General features: G+C 37.1%; 1 protein-coding gene across 6 annotated transcripts in view; it reads left to right on the forward strand.

Moving 5' to 3' along the window:
• FAM13A (family with sequence similarity 13 member A) overlaps window positions 1-21830 on the forward strand; it is a 356140-nt gene that overhangs the window by 185534 nt on the left and 148776 nt on the right. For 5 of the 6 annotated variants that reach the window (XR_009564127.2, XM_060299807.1, XM_060299808.1 and 2 more), the window contains one exon: window positions 4091-4123. The exons of the other annotated variant lie outside the window; for it this stretch is intronic. Coding sequence is in view for 4 of the 5 variants with exons in the window: in XM_060299807.1 (XP_060155790.1) it covers window positions 4091-4123 (33 nt within the window). In the remaining variant the exon portion in view is untranslated. The remainder of the gene's footprint in view (window positions 1-4090; window positions 4124-21830) is intronic. 6 annotated transcript variants of the gene reach the window in all.

Genomic DNA, 21830 nt, shown 5'->3' on the forward strand with positions numbered 1-21830 from the left:
TAGGAAATTCGTACTCATAAATTTAAACCGACAGTGGGGAGCCATTGAAGATTTTGTTGCTGTTGTTAACTTTATTATAAATGTCAAATGACATTGAAAAAAAGACAGTAAAGGAAAACAGCAAAAATTTGCCTCCTTCCTTTCTACCTCTATTAATATAATCACTATTAGAATTTTGATGTATAATATTATTGCCTCTTTGCCTACATGTATGTGGATGTATTTGAAAGATATACTCATATAAACAATTTTATTTTCTCCTATTTTCCCTTAATATATTATTATAAGCATTTTCTGTGTTAGTACAAGCTTCATAATAACAATGATCATTCTCATTATTGTACCTCAGGTTTTCAGTGATTCAATATTATAAATACTGAGTGGTTAAACATTTTTCAGCATAAGGTTTATTCTTAGCTAGAATAATTTCCTCAGGATAGATTGCTGTAAGTGGATTTGCCAGTTCAAAAGGTATAAGTATTTTTATGGCCCTTAAAACCTATTGCTAAGTTAAATTTTTACTAGAGTTATAAAAATTTACACAGCCACTGGAAAATATGAGAGTGCCAATTGCATACATCCTTATCAACAGTAGGTATTTAATCCTTGTATATGAGCCAAAAGGACTAAAAATAAGACCCTGTTCTAAATTTCATACTTTGTGATATATTGCTAATGAAATTCCACATATTTCTGTATACAGGCTTACTGTTATTTACATTTCCTCTTTTGTGGAGTATCTTTCAATTCAACATACTTCTCCATTTAGCTCGTGCAATCTTGGTGTTTTTCCTAAGAAGCTGTATGATTTAATTCTGTATTAAAAATACTGGCAGTGAAGGTCTGTGAGTGAAGAAGTACGGGACCAGACATAAGTGTATATTAAGATTAATCTGCCTATGGTCTATTGAATAGATTTCAGAACAGAATCACCAGTAAGAAAAATTCTGTATTACATTATTTTTTATGATAATGTTGCTCTGATATTGGGCAGAGTTTTTTTAATTCCCCTATTGCATTCACACTACAGAATGATAATAGTGTACTTTTCAAACTGTTTTCCCCTTAAGTTTAAAATTTCATCATTGCAGTTCATTTTCGTAGCAGAAATGTTACCTGTTCTTAAGAAGGAAGCACAGAGAAGTAATTTGCTTTAGATAACAGGCTCAGGATAGAAACATAAACCTAGACCACCGAAGTCTCAGTTTAGAGTTAATCTTGGGTTTTGAAAATTGGCATGATTAGAAAGGATGTAAATAAATGAATTACTGTAAGTAGTTCTAATTCATCTGGGCCCATAGTGACTTTGCTGACATATTCTGACTTTTGTGCACCTTCCAATGTTAGTCCTTTTGGTCATTTCATGCTGAGTCGTATCTGTTTTGATTATTTCTTCTCTTTGTCTTACCATGCATTTAACCTATATTATTTTAACCTGCAGTATTTATTTATTTCTTCAGAATACTAATTGTCTGTCATATGACAGGCATTGAACTAGAGCTAAGCACTTAGATATTAAACTTGGTAGGAGAAGTTTTCAAGCCAGTGAGGAGCAGAGGCTAACATGCAAATATTTAGTTGCAAATTGTATAAATTGCTAGGAAGGAAAGTAGAATGCGCTGGCAGCATATAACAGTGGTGCCTGATTTAAACTGATACATCCAGGAAGGAACTTGTAAAGGAGGTTACATTTCTTTTGAGACCAAAGATGAGGGAGAATAGGTGAGGAAGGGGTGGGAGGGGTAGAGAATTTCCAAACATTGTAACATGTAACAAGGGCCTGAGGCAGACAGCTGAACAGAGGCCCCTGGGAGGAGGCGGAAGCCCAGTGAGAGTAGCGGAGAGCACCTCCAGAGAGGCCGGAAAAGGGCTGTTTAGGCTCTTCAGAACTGGGGCGTTTTGCCAAAACAAAATGAGAAACCATTGATAAACTTTAAATAAGGAAAACTATAACAAAATTTCTGTTTAGAAAATATAGATCTGGCTCAGATGTAGTGAATAAAGTCAGGAGAGAGCAAAAATGAAAGTAGGAAACCAATCAGGAAGCAATTGCGGTTGTCAGAGCAATAACGTGTCGAAGCCTGGAATGGGTGGAGGTGAGCAGAGGTAGGCTGACTTGGGATCTTTATTAATGAACTAGAACTGGGTGATGGAGGTGAGACGTAAAGGAAAAGGAAGTGTCAAAGATGACCGTCAGGTTCCTGGTCTGGGGACCAGGCTGGTTGGAGACCATGTACCTGATGGTTCGAACCCCAGCCCTGCTGCGTGCTCTGCAAGCTCTGTGTTAGCCTCACGATCTTCCAAATGGAGATGTTAACTGAAGATCAAGATTGGATATAGGTTTGCAGCTTGAGAGAGAGGTCTTGACAGAGGTGCAGATTTAAGAATCATTAGCATATTGATGGAATTTGGTGCCTAAATGAACTGTCATAATCTTCTCTGTATTATAATATGAAAACTAAGGCAAGGCAGGTGATTAGTGCTATGCCTGTGTTGAAGTCTTAGGGAATTTATGTATATACCGAGCAGCCAGGATAGAACTTGTATTGTAAGAGGGTGTGCTGCAGAGGCAACGGCATGAACAGAGGGAACGAGAGAGCATGCGTGTTTATAGACTTGCAGAAGTATTGGTCTTAGAGTGTAGTGTGTCTTGGGAAGTGGCAGGAGATGGACATGCAGAAATAGTCTGGAGCAATTTATGCAATGCCAAAGAGTTTGGATTATAGACTATAGGAAGTGGAAAGCCATTGAACAATTTTCATCAGGGAATAAGGTCATATCACCCCTATCAACAGAGAGAGTGGATTACAAAGGCGGAGACTCCGAAGGAAGCTGTAGTCCAGAAGCGAACGGGGAAGGCCCCAACTACAGTGATAGGTAAGGGAGGCGAGTATACAGATAAAAGCCTCGGGACTTGGTACCTGGCAAGGAAATGGAGGAATGCCTTCCAGATCAAACCAGGTGGATGTTTGCTGCCTTCTTCAGGGCGAGAAGTTTAAAAAAGAAAAAAAAAAGAGGAGCTTACTTGAGGGCTGGGAAGAGGATGAGTTTAGTTTGGGCCTTGGGGAGTTTGGGATACTTGGGGAAAATGTAGAGGCGTTCTCTCATAAAATGCCGAGACGAACATAAAAATATTTTGACTGAACATTCATTATAGGCTTTGACAGGGCAGATACAAGCACAGCATCGTGTACTGATTAGGCCTTAGCCACAATTAACAGCTGCCCGTGGATCATTATTTTTTCAAGATCAGGAAATGGAGACAAGACAACCAGTTGGGTATTGGCATCTTAACATCCTTGGCAAAATCTGTCTTACTTTCTGTGTTTGGAAGCTTTTGAAGTGATTCTTGGTACAATAAAATGTAACTATATTCCTTAAAGTTTCAAAAACTAGTTACAGTTTTCAAGAAAGTCTCTGTTATGTGTTACCCTTTGAGACATCATTTTTTTTTAAAATTCTTTTTTATTGGAGTATAGTTGCTTTACAATGTTGTGTGTGTTTCTGCTGTACGGCAAAGTGAATCTGCTATATATATACATATATCCCCTCTTTTTTGGATTTCCTTCCCATTTAGGTCACTGCAGAGCATTGAGTAGAGTTCCCTGTGCTCTACAGTAGGTTCTCATTAGTTATCTAGTTTATACATAGTAGTATATATAGAGACATCGGTTTTCTTTTCAGTGAACTGTTGTGGTTTCTTTTTCTCCGACATACGCATTTTATTGTTGGACACAGATTAGCAGATAGCTTACTTTGTTTTTAACATTTTGCCACATATTTACTTCTCCTTTTTGAAAGTATTTTCAGGCATCATGTTTTTGGCATGTATCTAATAAAAACAAAGGCATTTTCTCGATCCTGTTATCACACTGAAGAAATTTTAACATTGATACACAATAAATAGTGTATAACTTTTTGTCCTTATTCAAATTGCTTCATTTGTACCCCAAATGTCTTTAAAGTCCAGCACCTGATCAAGGATCAAACATTGTTTTACTGTTGTAATAGCATCAGATCCCTTTAATCTAGAATAATCATCCTGCCTTTTTCTTTTGTTTTTCTTTCATGATATTGGCGTTTTTTGAAGACTCTTGGACAGTTGTCAGGGGACCGAACAAAGGTGGGCAAACTGCAGCTCTATGGCTAAGACACACTACCTGTTTTTGTAAATAAAGTTGTGTTGTAACATGGCCACACCCATTCATAAAACAGAAAGGTGCATAGCTGCAACAGAGACTTTACAATAGGCAAAGCCTAAAATATTTACTGCCTGGGCCTGTGCAGAAAAAGTTTGCCAACCCTTGTTGTGGAATGTTCCACAGTCTAGATCTAGCTAACTGTTTCTTCTCATAGATTGAGGGTAACCTTTTTGTTGTGTGCTCTCTATCAGCAAGCATACGTCTACTTATTTCATTATTTGGTGATGCTTAGTGTGATCATTTAGTTGAGCTGGGGTCCTGCCAGATCCCTCCATTGTAAAATTACCTTTCTCCATGAGTAACTGATAAGTCATCTTCGACCCCAAGTGAATATCCTGTTCCCCAACACCTCTCACATAGTAATGTTGTAAGCATACATCGATGATCCTTGTCTGAATCAATTAATTTGCTCAAGTGCAAAATAGTAATTTTCTAAGTCTAGCATTCCTCCTATATGAACTGGCATTTTTCTGTAGAGAAGAGTGTCCTGTTCATACCACCCCAGTCTTCTTTTTACTATCATCATGGACTCACAGATTCCGTTATAATTCAATGAAATTATAAGCCTTTTTAAAATCTATTCTTTGCTTTAAATGTCCCACACTGGCCAGTGGAGACTTTTCAGACTGGCTCCTGTGTACTTTTAATATGTATTCGTTCATCTTGAGCTTACATTTTACCTTTCCTGTCATGGACCTGGAATGAGCCATTTCTCCAAGGAGCCCTGGTTCCTTTCAGCAGGGAATATGTTTTTAGAAAACAAGATCAGGTATATTAGATGTGTTTTCATTGTGATTAAAACTACATCGAGGGCTTCCCTGGTGGCGCAGTGGTTGGGAGTCCGCCTGCCGATGCAGGGGACACGGGTTTGTGCCCCGGTTCAGGAAGATCCCACATGCTGCGGAGCGGCTGGGCCCGTGAGCCATGGCCACTGAGCCTGCACGTCCGGAGCCTGTGCCCCGCAACGGGAGAGGCCACAACAGTGAGAGGCCCGCGTACCGCAAAAAGAACCCAAAAAACAAAAAACTACATCGATTTCTGGCTTACATATTTCTCCCAACATTTAATATGAAAATATTCAGAAAGAAAGTAGAGAGAACTTTACAATGAACAAACATATACTTACCAACCAGATTATAGAATTATAATTTTTATAATAATATTATATAATTTTATATAATAATATTACAAAATTATATATATTAATATATATAATAATAGTATAAAATTATATAATTTTACTCCATGTACTTTATTACATATGGATCTATTTGTCCATCTTTGATCCATCTTTCATTCCGTCTTATTTTTTTATGTATTTTAACGTAAATTGCATATGTCCATACACTTTACCTCTAAATACTTGAGCATGCAGTTTATTAGAGTTTAATTATTTGTAGAACACCTCCAACAGCTCAGAAAGCTCCCAGATGCCCTTCCTCACTTGAACGCCATTCCTACCATTCCAGAAGGAATATCTTTCTTGATTTGATTTTGATTTTTTTTCTCTGCTTTAATTAGGTGTTCCTGTTTCAAGACTTCCATCTTTTTAAACTTAGTCATTCTGGAGAATATATAGTGGTATCTTACTTGATGTTTTCAAATTTTTATTTTATACATATTAATGTCTATATGTCAATCCCAATCTCCAAATTCATCACACGACCAACAACAACACCCCTGCTTTCCCCCCTTGGTGTCCATACGTTTGTTCTCTACATCTGCGTCTCTGTTTCTGCCCTGCAAACCAGTCCATCTGTACCATTTTTCTACATTCCACATATATGTGTTAATATACGATATTTGTTTTTCTCTTTCTGACTTACTTCACTCTGTATGAGTCTCTAGATCCATCCACGTCTCTACAAATGACCCAATTTCACTCCCTTTTATGGCTGAGTAATATTCCATTATATATGTACCACATCTTCTTTATCCATTAACCTGTCAATGAGCATTTAGGTTGCTTCCACGACCTGGTTATTGTAAATAGTGCTGCAGTGAACACTAGGGTGCATGTGTCTTTTTGAATTACAGTTTTCTCTGGGTATATGCCCAGTAGTGGGATTGCTGGGTCATATGGTAGTTCTATTTTTAGTTTTTTAAGGAACCTCTATTGTTCCCCATAGTGTCTGTATCAATGTACATTCCCACCAACAGTGCAAAAGGGTTCCCTTTTCTCCACACCCTCTCTAGCATTTGTTGTTTGGAGATTTTCTGAAGATGCCCATTCTAACCCGGGTGAGGTGATACCTCATTGTAGTTTTGATTTGCATTTCTCTAATAATTAGTGATGTTGAGCAGCTTTTCATGTGTTTCTTGGCCATCTGTATGTCTTCTTTGGAGAAATATCTATATAGGTCTTCTGCCCATTTTTTCATTGAGTTGTTTGTTTTTTTAATATTGAGCTGCATGAGCTGTTTATATATTCTGGTGATTAATCCTTTGTCCATTGATTCGTTTGCAAATATTCGTCTTGTTTATGGTTTCCTTTGCTGTGCAAAGGCTTTAAGTTTCATTAGGTCCCATTTGTTTATTTTTGTTTTTTTTCCCATTACTCTGGGAGGTGGGTCAAAAAAGATCTTGCTGTGATTTATGTCAAAGAGTGTTCTTCCTATGTTTTCCTCTAAGAGTTTTATAGTGTCTGGTCTTACATTTAGGTCTTTAATCCATTTGGAGTTTATTTTTGTGTATGGTGTTAGGGAGTGTTCTAATTTCACTCTTCTCCATGTAGCTGTTCAGTTTTCCCAGCACCACTTATTGAAGAGACTGTCTTTTCTCCATTGTATATCCTTGCCTCCTTTGTCATAGATTAGTTGACCATAGGTGCGTGGGTTTATCTCTGGGCTTTCTATCCTGTTCCATTGATCTATATTTCTGTTCTTGTGCCAGTACCATATTGTCTTGATTACTGTAGCTTTGTAGTATAGTCTGAAGTCAGGGAGTCTTATTCCTCCAGCTCTGTTTTTTTCCCCTCAAGATTGCTTTGGCTATTCAGGGTCTTTTGTGTCTCCACACAAATGTTAAGATTTTTTGTTCTAGTTCTGTAAAAAATGCCGCTGGTAATTTGATAGGGATTGCACTGAATCTGGAAATTGCTTTGGGTAGTATAGTCATTTTCACAATATTGATTCTTCCAATCCAAGAACATGGTATATCTCTCCATCTGTTGGCATCATCTTTGATTTCTTTCTTCAGTGTCTTATAGTTTTCTGAGTACAGGTTTTTTACCTCCTTAGATAGGCTTATTCCTAGGTATTTTATTCTTTTTGTTACAATGCTGAATGGGATTGTTTCCTTAATTTCTCTTTCTGATCTTTTGTTGTTAGTGTATAGGAATGCAAGAGATTTCTGTGCATTAATTTTGTATCCTGCAACTTTACCAAATTCATTGATTAGCTCTAGTAGTTTTCTGGTGACATATTTAGCATTCTCTATGTAGTGTCATGTCATCTGCAAAGAGTGACAGTTTTACTTTTTCTTGACCAGTTTGGATTCCTTTTATTTCTTTTTCTTCTGTGATCACCATGGCTAGGACTTCCAAAACTATGTTGAATAATAGTGGTGAGAGTGGACATCCTTGTCTTGTTTCTGATCTTAGAGGAAATGCTTTCAGTTTTTCACCATTGAGAATGATGTTTGCTGTGGGTTTGTCACATATGGCCTTTATTATGTTGAGGTAGGTTCCCTCTATGCCCACTTTCTGGAGAGTGTTTATAATGAATGGTTGTTGAATTTTGTCAAAAGCTTTTTCTACGTCTATTGAGATGATCATATGGTTTTTCTTCTTCAATTTGGTGTATTACATTGATTGATTTGCATATATTGAAGGATCCTTGCATCCCTGGGATAAATCCCACTTGATCATGGTGTATGATCCTTGTAATGTGTTGTTGGATTTTGTTTGTTAGTATTTTGCTGAGGATTTTTGCATCTATGTTCATCAGTGATATTGTTCTATAATTTTCTTTTTTTGTCGTATCTTTGTCTGGTTTTGGTATCAGGGTGATGGTGGCCTCGTAGAATGAGTTTGGGAGTGTTCCTTCCTCTGCAGTTTTTTGGAAGAGTTTGAGAAGGATGGGTATTAGCTCTTCTCTAAATGTTTGGTAGACTTCACCTGTGAAGCCATCTGATGCTGGACTTTTGTTTGTTGGGAGATTTTTAATCACAGTTTCAATTTCATTACCTGTGATTGGTCTGTTCATATTTTCTATCCCTGGTTCAGTCTTGGAAGGTTATACTTTTCTAAGAATTTGTCCATTTCTTCCAGGTTGTCCATTTTATTGCCATAGAGTTGCTTGTAGTGGTCTCTTATGATGCTTTGTATTTCTGCAGTATCTGTTGTAGCTTCTCCTTTTTCATTTCTAATTTTGTTCAGTTGAGTCCTCTCCCTCTTTTTCTTTTTGAGTTTTTGCATTTTATTTTATTTATATTTTTATACAGCAGGTTCTTATTAGTTATCCATTTTATACATATTAGTGTGTACATATCAATCCCAATCTCCCAATTCATCCCACCACCACCCCCAGCCACTTCCCCCCCTTGGCGTCCATACGTTTGTTCTGTACATCTGTGTCTCAGTTTCTGCCCTGCAAACCGTTTCATCTGTACCATTTTTCTAGGTTCCACATATATGCGTTAATATACGATATTTGTTTTTCTCTTTCTGACTTACTTCATTCTGTATGACAGTCTCTAGATCTATCCATGTACTCCCTCTTCTTGATGAGTCTGGCTAAAGGTTTATCAATTTTGTTTATCTTCTCAAAGAACCAGCTTTTAGTTTTATTGATCTTTGCTATTGTATTCTTTGTTTCTATTTCATATATTTCTGCTCTGATCTTTACGATTTCTTCTACTATCTTTGGGTTTCGTTGTTCTTTCTCTAGTTCCTTTAGGTGTAAGGTTACATTGTTTATTTGAAATTTTTCTTGTTTCTTGAGGTAGGATTGTATTGCTATAAATTTCCCTCTTAGAACTGCTTTTGCTGCATCCCATAGGTTTTGGATCGTCGTGTTTTCATTGTCATTTGTCTCTAGGTACTTTTTTATTTCTTCTTTGATTTCCTCAGTGATCTCTTGGTTATTTAGTAATGTATTGTTTAGCCTCCATGTGTTTGTGTTTTTTACGTTTTTTTCCCTGCGGTTGATTTCTAATCTCATAACGTTGTGATCCGAAAAGATGCTTGATATGATTTTAATTTTCTTAAATTTACCGAGGCTTGATATGTGACCCAAGATGTGATCTATCCTGGAGAACGTTCCATGTGCACTTGAGAAGAAAAACTAATCTGCTGTTTTTGGATGGAATGTACTGTAAACATCAATTAAGTCTACCTGGTCTGTTGTGTCATTTAAAGCTTGTGTTTCCTTATTAATTTTCTGTCTGGATGATATGTCCTTTGGTGTAAGTGAGGTGTTAAAGTCCTTCACTATTACTGTGTTACTATCGATTTCCTCTTCTATAGCTGTTAGTATTTGCCTTATATATTGAGGTGCTCCTATGTTGGGTGCATATATATTTATAATTGTTATATCTTCTTCTTGGATTGATCCCTTGATCATTATGTAGTGTCTTTCCTTGTCTCTTGTAACATTCTTTATTTTAAAGTCTATTTTATCTGATATGAGTATTGCTACTCCAGCTTTCTTTTGATTTCCATTTGCATGGAATATTTTTTTCCATCCCCTCACTTTCAGTCTCTGTGTGTCCCTAGGTCTGAAGTGGGTCTCTTGTAGACAGCATATATATGAGTCTTGTTTTTGTATCCATTCAGCGAGCCTGTGTCTTTTGGTTGGAGCATTTAATCCATTCGCGTTTAAGGTAATTATCGATATGTATGTTCCTATGACCATTTTCTTAATGGTTTTGGGTTTGTTTTTGTAGGTCCTTTTCTTCTCTTGTGTTTCCCACTTAGAGAAGTTCCTGTAGCATTTGTTGTAGAGCTGGTTTGGTGGTGCTGAATTCACTTAGCTTTTGCTTGTCTGTAAAGCTTTTGATTTCTCCATCGAATCTGAATGAGATCCTTGCTGGGTAGAGAAATCTTGGTTGTAGTTTCTTCCCTTTCATCACTTTAAATATATCATACCACTCTCTTCTGGCTTGTAGAGTTTCTGCTGAGAAATCAGCTGTTAACCTTATGGGAGTTCTCTTGTATGTTATTTTCATTTTTCCCTTGTTGCTTTTAATAATTTTTCTTTGCCTTTAATTTTTGTCAATTTGATTACTACGTGTCTTGGTGTGTTTCTCCTTGGGTTTATCCTGCCTGGGACTCTCTGTGCTTCCTGGATTTGGGTGGCTATTTTCTTTCCCCTGTTAGGGATCTTTTCGAATATAATCTCTTCAGATATTTTCTCGGGTCCTTTCTCTCTCTCTTCTCCTTCTGGCACCCCTATAGTGCGAATGTTGGTGTGTTTAATGTTGTCCCAGTGGTCTCTTAGGCAGTCTTCATTTCTTTTCATTCTTTTTTCTTTATTCTCTTCTGTGGCAGTGAATTCCACCATTCTGTCTTCCAGGTCACTTATCCATTCTTCTACCTCAGTTATTCTGCTATTGATTCCTTCTAGTGTAGTTTTCATTTCAGTTACTGTATTGCTTATCTGTTTGTTTGTTCTTTAATTCTTCTAAGTCTTTGTTAAACATTTTCTACATCTTCTCGATCTTTGTGTCCATTCTTTTTCCGAGGTCCTGGCTCATCTTCACTGTCATTATTCTGAATTCTTTTTCTGGAAGGTTGCCTATCTCCACTTCATTTAATTGTTTTTCTGGGGTTTTATCTTGTCCCTTCATCTGGTACATAGCCCTCTGCCTTTTCATTTTGTCTATCTTTCTGTGAATGTGGTTCATTCCACATGCTGCAGGATTGTAGTTCTTCTTCTGCTGTCTGCCCTCTGGTAGATGAGGCTATCTAAGAGGCTTGTCAAGTTTACAGATCTTCATCAGAGTCAGCATCATCTTCAGCGTGCTGGGGGAAACGAAAGCAGTTGGTAATTTCAAGCTGGTCTTCTACAACAAGGCCCCAAAGCACTCCTTGAACCCCCTCAGTTCCCTGTCCTTCTTGGTAATGTTTGATAATCTTTAATACCACGAAGCCATCTATCTGCACTTGCTTCACAGCTGAATCTCCAGAACCCCCCTTTGCCTTTGCCTTTCCCTGCAGCGCCTGTGGTGGAGCTGGAAGAGGTGGCAGCAGCTTACTTGATTTTAATCCAGATTTTTTGATGACTAATAATTTGGGGCACTTTTTTATGTGTGTATTGGCCATTCATGTATGTGTTTATATATTTTTTTTGAAGTGTCTATTCTCATCTTTTGCCCAGTTTGTCTACTGGGTTTTTTGTCTTTTTATTTTTTTGTAGGAGTGCATTATATTCTGATATAAATAATTTGTCAGATATATGTTTTGTGACTATTTTCCCCTTCCTGAAGCTTAACTATTCATTTTCTTAATAGTGTTATCTTTTGATTAAAAGATTTTGATTTTGATGGTCTAATTTATTGATTATTTTCTTTTATGCCTAGTGCTGTCCCTGTCCTGTTTAAGAAAGCTTTGCCTACCTCCCAGTTACAAAGATATTCTCCTGTTTTCTTCTAGAAGCTTTATAGTTTCAACTTTTATCTGTGGGTTTACGTAGCACTTCATTTTGTTGCTTCTTAAGGTAAAACATTGGGACAATACATTTTTTTTCTCTTCTTCACTAATACAAGCATTTCCTTAGCTGCATCACAAAAATTTTAAAATAGTTTCATTATCATTCCGTTTTGAATGACCTGTGGATTATTTAGAAGTACAAATATTTAATTTTGAAACATTTGGGGAGTTTCTAGATGTTTTATTAATATTTCTAATTTAATTCTGTTGTGATCAGAGAACATACTCTGTATGATTTCCTTCCTTTTAAATTTACTGAGACTTATTTTATGACTCACATATGATCCATCTTGGTGAATGTAGCATGTGCACTAGAAAAAGTGTGTATCTTACAATTTTTTATTACAGTGTTCTACCATTATCAGTGAAGTCACAGTGGTTCATTGTGTTTTAGATATTGTCTTCACAATCCTGATATCTTTACAGATATTTCTGTCACATTTTATCAAATTCCTAGAAAGCGGTGTTAAAATCTCCAACTAGTTAATTACCTATTTTTTCCATTAATCCTGTCAAGTTTTACTTCTTTTATTTTGATATTCTGTTTTAAAGCACATAAGCATTTGTGATTCCTGTGTATTCCCAATAAATTGACCTTTTATCATAATGATATGCTTACCTTTATCATCGGTAATACTCTTTGTCTCCAAGTCTGCGTCATCTTTTATTAATAAAACCTCTTCTTATGCTTCCTTTTACATAAATACATCTTTTTCTATTTACTTTCAAACTGTGTCTTTATATTTAGAGTACATGTAATATAGACAGCATATAATCAAATTTTTATTGTCTTTATTTTTTTATTCATTTGATTGATCTCTGCCTTTCAGTAAAGCAGTTATTGATATGGTTAGATTTAAGGCCTACCATTTTATTATTTGTTTTCTGTATGTTCTTTCTTGTTTTGTTTCTGTTTCCCTGGTTTTGTTTGCTGTTATTTTTATGTGTTTTGGGGGGTTACTGAGCTTTTTAAAAATTTTCATTTTAATTTATCTGTTGGCTTTTTAGCTATAACTCTTTGCATTATTGCTTATTTGTTACAGTTTGCATCCTTAGCATTTCACCATCTACTCAGAATTAATGTTTTACTACTTATGTAAAATATAAGAACCTTGTAATCTAGATCCATTTTGCTCCTTTCACTTCTTTTTTTTCTTAATTTTATTTATTGATTGATTTTTGGCTGCATTGGGTCTTCATTGCTGTGTGTGGGCTTTCTCTAGTTGCGGTGAGCGGGAGCTACTCTTTGCTGCAGTACGTGGGCTTCTTATTGCTGTGGCTCCTCCTGTTGTGGGGCACAGGCTCAGTAGTTGTGTCTCGAGGGCTCTAGAGCACAGGCTCAGTAGTTGTAGTGCACGGGCTTAGTTGCTCTGCGACATGTGGGATCTTCCTGGACCAGGGATCAAACCCGTGTCCTTTGCATTGGCAGGTGGATTCTTAACCACTGCACCACCAGGGAAGTCCCTCCTTTCACTTCTTTATGCTCTAATTGTCAGATGTATTCTCTCTTTATAACTCTATAATGCAATGTTAAAATTCTCGCTTTAAAGTCATGTGTGTTTCAAATAAATGAGGAGAAGCACAATTTTTATATTTACACACATGTATAGTTGCCATTTCTGGTGCTCTTTATTCTTTCATGAAGCTGTCAGTTTCTGTTATCATTTCTGTTCAACAGAATCTCCTTTAGCGTTTTTTTATAGGGTGACTTTGCTGGTAATGAAATATTAGTTTTGTTTATCCAAAGATGACTTTGTTTAGCTTTCAATCCTGAAGAATATTTTTGACAAATAGAGTTCTATGTGTATGGTTGTTTGATTTTTTTTTTTCTTTCAGCCATTTAAAACTGTCATTCCATTGTCTTCTGGTCTCTTTTTGTTTTATTTTTTCTCGTGGTAAGTTCTGAATCGTGTCACTGTTCCTGTATACATGAAATATCATTTGTCTCTGGCCGCTTAAAATATTCCACTTTATTAGTGGCTTTCAGCACTTTGACTGTGATGTGCTTAAATGGGTTTTCTTTTCTCCTGCTTGAGATTTGCTTCAATTTTTTTCTACCGGTAAATTCTGTCTTTCAACAAATTTGGAAAGTTTTAAACTATTTTTTCTTTTAAAGTATTTTCTTTTGTCTCAGCCTCTCTTTTCTCCTTATGGGGTTCTTAGTAGCTTTATGTTAGACCTTATATTATTGTCCTACAAGTTCTGTTAAATACTTAATTTTTTTTCTGTTCTTCTGATTGGATAATACCTAATGATTTGTCTTAAGTTTAATGACTTCTGTTATCGCAAATCTGAGGGAAGCCTATGTTGTGAATTTTTCTCTCAGATACTGTTTTTAAAATTTATTTATAGAAATTCTGTTTGATGCTTTTATTTTATAGATTTTGTTTCCCTGTTGACAGTTCCTATTGTGATAGTGATTCTGAGCATATTTTCCTTTAAGTCCTTGAGTTTATACAGTTATACTACAGTGGAACTTATAAAGTTGTAGTAGCTTATGAAAATATCTTACTTGCTAAATCCTGTACCTGGATACTCCCAGATCAGACTCCCTCAGTTTCCTGTTTCTTGTATATGAGAAACATTTTTCTGTGTCTCCATATGTCTAATAATTTATTTTTCTATCCTGGATCTCGTTAATAGTATTTTGTAAAGTTGCTTGATTTTGTTGTACTTGCTGGATGAAATCTCCAAGCTCTTAGTGTTCTCAAGCAGAAGAAGGCTGTGATGTGCTTTACAGAGAATATGTGTGTTCATAAGCATTGTTCAGGCATGAGTTATAGTGCTGTTTGCTGTGAGTTCAATGTTAATAAATCAACAGGTACATTAAATAAGGTGTCTTTAAACATAAACACATATAAAAGAAGGTTCTATATTGATTAGTTGACAAAAATGGAATCAGAGGCCCATAGGAACCAAACTCTGTATTTCCTCTGGGAGCAGTGGTTCAGTATTCTCTAAATCAGTGTTCATAGCAACTTTAAAGAACATAACTATCACAGATAATGAGAACCAGCTATATATCTGACTGCTTTGAGATAGTCTGTGGTATGACCATGACACATTTTAATGATCCCTTGTCTTACTTTCAACTTGTTAATTATAAAAAATGCTACAGAAACATTTTATATTAATATATTTCGTCAGGATTTGTAGCCAGGAGTGAAATACTGAGGTGTCTACACATTGTTAGTAAGTCTGGATGTTGCCATATTACTCTCTAAGATGGTTGTATCAGTTGGTATTTCTACCAACAGTATATGGGAGTTCCAGCGCTCTATAAACTGTGAGCATGGGATATTATCAGTCTTATATGTTTACCAACATGATAGATGTGAATTAGTATCTCTCTGATTGGAATGTAAAATGTCATTTTCCTAATATCCAGTGGGATTGAGAATGTTTGCTGAATTCTGGACTATTCATAATTACATTTTAAAGGTTAATGTGAAAAAAAAGTTTGGTCAAATTTAATTAATTTCAAATAACTCAATATAAAATTGTATGTACAATGCTGAACCTTTCATGAATGTGTGGACACTTTAAAAAAACAGAGAAGAAAGAAAAATGTGAAAGAAATGAATGATATAGAATGTGGGTCAGCAAATTATGGCCTACAGGCCAACACTACGCCAGTACCTGTTTTTCTAAATAACATTTTATTAGAACACAGCCGTGCTTGTCTTTACATATTGTCAGTGGCTGCTTTCACATTGTTTTTCAGTGTGAAAAACTGTTCTTCACCAACAGAGTTGAATAGTTTCAACAGGGACCATATAACCCATAAAGCCATGACTACTTTCTGGCCTTTTACAGATAATGTTTGCCACCTCCTAACATAGAGGCATAATTGCTATAGACCAAGGTAAATACCTGAATTATTATAACTAATCACTTTTCTCATTTGCTATTACCACACCAGATACTAAAACTCAGAATTTATATGGTTGAAATTTTTTTGTATTCTCTTGGGCCTATTTTACAACTGTATTGTCATTTTAAAACTTATATAATTGCTATAAAGTATAAATTATTTATTAGCTGCAAGCAGATGAATTTATTATTTTACTTTAAAATCACATTCCATCTCATTTTTAAATTAATTATAAGAAATCACACTGGTTTCTCCTTTACTTTTCCATCTGATGAGTCACTTTTAGAGTGAATTGTTTCTCTGGCTTCTACTGACATACTGGCTAGGACAAAAATAATAATAGGCAATATGAATTGAGTAAATACATTTTCAAAAACTTATTATAATCTTGATCATACTTCAGGTTTTACTTTGCTTCTCACTTCTGTTTTCTGAAGTCAGGGTAAGCATCTAATTAAAGAGTTTGAACATGAACCAGAGAACAAGGTCAAGTACAAATTTTCATGATATTCTCAGATCCCATTGTGTGAATCTGAAGAAGAGAATCATTTAGGGTTTCATTTAAGATCAAGAAGTAAACAAAAAATTGGAATACATTGGGATAACAGAATTAGAGAGGGAGAATAAATCATTCATTCATTCATTCATTCACCAAGCATTTATTTAGTGTCTATACCAAGCAGTACATCAGACCCAATTATGTATTGATATGGCCCAAGGAACTCAATTATATGCCTAGACAGATATTTGGTTTTTCTCTCTGGGTGGCTATATATGAAAATTTTTTCTGATGTTTATCACAAGTTGCTAGTTCTTTGAAATACCCTGTGATGTTCTGCAGTCATGGAGTATCTAGGGATGTTTGCACCTCTGTGTATATTATTTATTTCCTCATAGGTTTTATGTCTGGAGTTTTCATAGATATCACCTTTCACTTTGATTACTTAGTTATAGCTATGAATGACAGAGAAAACAACATTTCAGTTTTTTCTATTTCTTAGAGAAATACTGTAAAAAAATCCCACCGCAATGCTTTTCATAAAGGAAATCAGTTAGCACATAAACATAGGTAAATCCTTGTTAAAATATCACAAATACAAGGAAATTCTAGCAGTTTTCTTGATTTAGGAACTCCTAAGGAAAGGTATGATTCAGGGGAAAGTTTAAAGGAATGTGTTTTTATAAATCAAGAAGTGTTTTAACCTCTTCCAACACCTACTTCTGCCCATCAAATAAATACTAACTTGTCTTGCAAGTGACTCTTCCTTGCAGCCTTTCCTGGTATCATTCTCCCTGATGGAAATCATCACACCTATTGGGTTCCATGTCAGTATGGCATTTTTTTGACTACTACTCTGTCTACCTTTCAGTAGAATACAAGCTCTTTTCAGAATAAGGCTGTATGGTATTCATCCTTGTGTATATAGAATCTGACATATAGCCTAGCATAGACATTCAGTAAATGCTTCTTGTTTGAATAAATGATTTATTCTCCCTCTCTAATTCTGTTATCACAATTTACTCCCATTTTTTGTTTACTTCTTGATCTTAAATGCAACACTATTTGATTCTCTTTTTCATATATACATTTTGGGGCCTGAGAACATCATGAAAATTTGTACTTGACCTTGTCCTCTGCTTCCTGTTAAAGCTCTTTAATCATTTGCTTACTCTGATAACTTTAATCAGTCCTTTATTTACTCATTCTGTTAATAGGGGCCTCACATCCCTTTATCTTATTCTTTTCTATTTTTCTAAATGAGGGAAGAGAAAAAGGAAAAAAAAAATAACCTAGTTATTTATGCCCATCATGCCCCCAAGTCAGAAGTCTCTCTTTGTGACCATATTATATCGCATAGAATGATAAAGACTGGTAAGTAGCCTAGCAATTCTTAAATCTACCCAGACCTCTTAAATGGGATCCTTATATACTGCTGGACCTGCTAAACAATTGAAAACAGAGTAGGAGAGTTCAATATTTTGAACTACTACTTTTGACTAGTAGTATTCTCGCGTCCCAAAAACGTTTTCTGAGTCCCTTTTTACTTAGGGCTTTCATGGGAAGTGATCTTGTCAATACCGGTTCCGCCAAGCACTCCAATTAATCAGTGGCCTTTAAATTGATAATGCTATCGCTTTCAGCAGCAGAGTAACGTGATCATTCCAGAGTTAATGTGGCTTGCGTTTAAATCAGATGTATTTTCAAATTAAGAACAACATTCAGGTGGAACCAGTAAGAATACTTTTGGTTTCAAATAGCAAACAAAACCCCAACTTCCTTAAGCCAGAAAGAGAATTTATTGACTCATATACCAAAAATCTTAGAAATACTGTGAGTTCTGTCAAAGCTTTACTGTATAGCTTAATAATGTCCACTGAGGACCTGATTTCTTTCCATGTTTTTGAATTCCACAGTGTCAACTTCACATTAGAGCCAACCCCTCTTATAGCCCCAAGATGGCTGCCAGTGGCTTCCAGGGCTATGCTACCAACTGAGAACTGTGAGGGTCTGAGATTTTAGCCTTTCTGCAAGCTGACAAGTTAATCTGCCAGTTTCATGGATGCTACTAGAAGACATGAGACTCCTAGGCCTGAGATGAAGGACGCTTTCTTACTCCCAGCAGTAGCGATAACCAGCATTTTTTCATGCTGGTTACGTAAACCCCAGTTCCCACACAATGATGCAGAGAGGTTCAGTTGATACCTTAGCAGTCAATTGTGCTACCAGAGAGGTATTCTGAATTTAGGGAACCTGACTCTTTTATAACAGGCAGTAAGCATGACTGCCCTTTGCTCCAGAGGGAGAAGCTATCTCTGTCTTCCAAGGCTATAAGGAAACCAGCCTTTGCTCCAGATGCAAAATCTATCTAATCTTCCAAGACAGTTCATTATACAAACGTTTTGAAAAGATAATCCAGAATAAAGGCAGTGAATGCTTCTGTTTAAGACATGCAGGAACATACGAGACCTATAGAGAATTCTCTCCTAACACTACCATGTTCACTGAAATGAGAGAACCTTTCGTCCCAGCATTCCCAGGAGAATCCCTGAGAGTCATCTTCCTGAACAAATGACTATGGCTAGGAGATAGGAGTGTACTAACTGGCTCAGGCTAGGTCACATGATTCGCCCCTGAGCCAGGAGAGGAGTCACCTTGGGAACCCCATGGCACACCAATAGAAATTGGGGACATTGGCAGAGGACAAGGAGAGATATGAGCACTGGGGAGGCAACCCAAAATTGTCCATTCGACATGCTCTATTTACTGAATATCAAAGTGAAAAAGTGAAAAAGGGGGCTTCTCTGGTGGCGCAGTGGTTGGGAGTCTGCCTGCCCATGCAGGGGACGCAGGTTCATGCCCCGGTCCGGGAAGATCCCACATGGCATGGAGCGGCTGGGCCCGTGAGCCATGGCCGCTGAGCCTGCGCGTCCGGAGCCTGTGCTCTGCAACGGGAGAGGCCACAGCAGTGAGAGGCCCGCGGACCGCAAAAAAAAAAAAAAAAGTGAGAAAGTTATGAATGTAATCTAGGGCATTCTATTATCAATAAAGGTTAGTGTCTGGGGGTGTTTCAGTCCAAAACTGTGTTAGTATCACCCTAGTCTTTCCTCCACCACTGTAGCCGGAGTAAGTATTATAAAACGCTTTGTTCACCGCTGAATACTGAATAAAAGTCAGACTCTTTAGCACAGTACACATGCCTTTCACAGTGTGATTCCAGCCCAGTCCTTCAGCCTCAGCCCTTGCCCCCCTCTCTCTAGTCCCTCTGTGCCCAGTCACGTCAGCTTTCTTATTTTGTACCTTTCTTCCTGTTCTTATTACCTTGTGAGAGCCCTTCCCTCCTCACCTGTATCTGCCTCAGGCAGAATTAACTGTGTGCCCTGTATATATTCGCAAATAGCATTGCATACATTATACATTCTTTACCTCATACAGTTTTTTCTAGCATTGATCACAGTTCATATGTATATATTTATGTAGCTAGGTGATGAACATGTGTCTTCCCTACTGTATCGCGTGCGCCAGGGGGCAGAAATCAGGTCCGATTTATTCTCCCTCATGCCTTACAGGTGGTAAATGCTCAGTAAATGTCTGTTGCTGTTGAATGTTTTTTAAAATATAAGAGGCAAGGTGGCATAAAGTTAAAGCTGCTGGCTCCTTCGTGAGGTTGCCAGAAATCTAAATCCTAGATTTGTCACTTACCAGCTAGGTGACCTTGGGCTAGTTTAAGTTCGCTGTGTCTCTGTTCTCACATTGATAAAATGAGAATCATAGTACCTATTTCATAGGGTTGTTTTTAATTGAGAATGAGAAAATATACATGCAGTGCTTAAACATTATGCCTACTTTTCAGTGAACACCCAACAGTTGCTGCAGGAGGTAGGAGTCTGTGTGTCTGTCTCCCTACTAGACTCTCCACTTCTTTAAGACGGCAGCCTGCATCACTAATGATGCCAGGACTTAGCCTGTGGCCCAGCATGTCATAATTTTTCAATAAATGCTCGTTGAATTACATTGTTGTCAAATTTGAAGAATGCTGTCTAAGATTAAATCACTGGGTTAATTTGGTAATAGTGACATGTTGTCCCAACTTTTGCAGTCCTTTATTATGTTTGTTAATTGTTAAAATTAGTAGCTCTCATTTCTATCATTTATTATATGCTTACTCTGTTCCCGGCGCTAATGGAACATGAATTATCTCATTTAATTTCCATCACGTCTTATGAGGTGTAGGTTTTTAATTATACAGATGAGACAGTGCAGCTTTAGAGAAGTTAGAAGACTTGCCCAAAATCGTGCAGCCAGCAATAGAAAGAAATACGTAGAGTTCAAAGCCAGTTTCTTCCCCAGAAATGAATATGTTATAAAATACTCACTTATATTTATGACAGTGAAAATGGCTTTTACCCTATTTTTTTATTAATTAGTTAATTTATTTATTTATGACTGCATTGGGTCTTCATTGCTGTACGCAGGCTTTCTCTAGTTGTGGTGAGCGGGGGCTACTCTTCATTGCGGTGTGTGGGCTTCTCTTGTTGCGGAGCACAGGCTCTCGGCATGGGCTTCAGCAGTTGTAGCGCATGGGCTCAGTAGTTGTGGCTTGCAGGCTCTAGAGCGCAGGCTCAGTAGTTGTGGCACATGGGCTTAGTTGCTCCACGGCATGTGGGATCTTCCCTGATCAGGGCTGGAACCCTTGTGCCCCGCATTGGCAGGTGGATTCTTAACCACTGAGCCACCAGGGAAGCCCGAAAATGGCTTTTACTCTATTGAGAATGGGTATTTTACCAAAACCAAACAACCTAGTAATGCCTCATAGTTTGTTACATTGAGCAGTGCCCTAATGGAGACTTCCTCCAAAATGAAAGAGACCCCACTGACTCTAGATCTTGTAATTCCCAGGTGGCTTTGTGGCCGAGGGTTCGTTAGTTTCAGAGTTTGGCAAAAGGAGTGCAAAACATTCCATCAGCTTTCCTTGTTTATGGTAAGAACTATGTTAGAAGAAAGCTTGGACTACAAATAGCATTTTTGTTATCCCTTTAATCATTTTTTGGCAGTCATGCTCACAACACACATTGACAAGCAGATGCGGACTGAAATGTGCTGCCCTGCTCACCAAAACAGCACCTTCAGAAGGAGCCGTAAATGCAGTATTCCTTCACTGTTTTCTGTTTTGTTTTGTTTTTTGTTTCTGGCCACACCGCATAGCATGTGGGATCTTAGTTCCCCATTTCGATGTGGGAGGTGCTTTTCCCTCCCCTGACAAATGTACCTTTACTTACGGATTTATCATAGAAACACAAACAGATCACTAGATAATAGTGCTGGTTACTGTTCACAGACATGGAAGAAAGAATGGTACTAGAAGTTTTCCAGAGGGAGAAGCTCAACTATTTCTGGACAGTATGAGAAGTCTTACAGCGAGGAATCCTGCAAATATTGGGTTGGCCCAAAAGTTCGTTCGTGTTTTTCCATAACATCCTATGGAGAACCCAAACGAACTTTTGGGCCAACCCAATACTTATCTTTCCCTGAGGAGTTAACTCTCATCTTTTGGAGAAACCTATGTTGCATTACACTGCCCCCCGCCCCACCATGTTTGTGCTT

Source organism: Globicephala melas, chromosome 5 (assembly GCF_963455315.2).
Source record: "Globicephala melas chromosome 5, mGloMel1.2, whole genome shotgun sequence".
Classification (NCBI taxonomy): Eukaryota; Metazoa; Chordata; class Mammalia; order Artiodactyla; family Delphinidae; genus Globicephala; species Globicephala melas.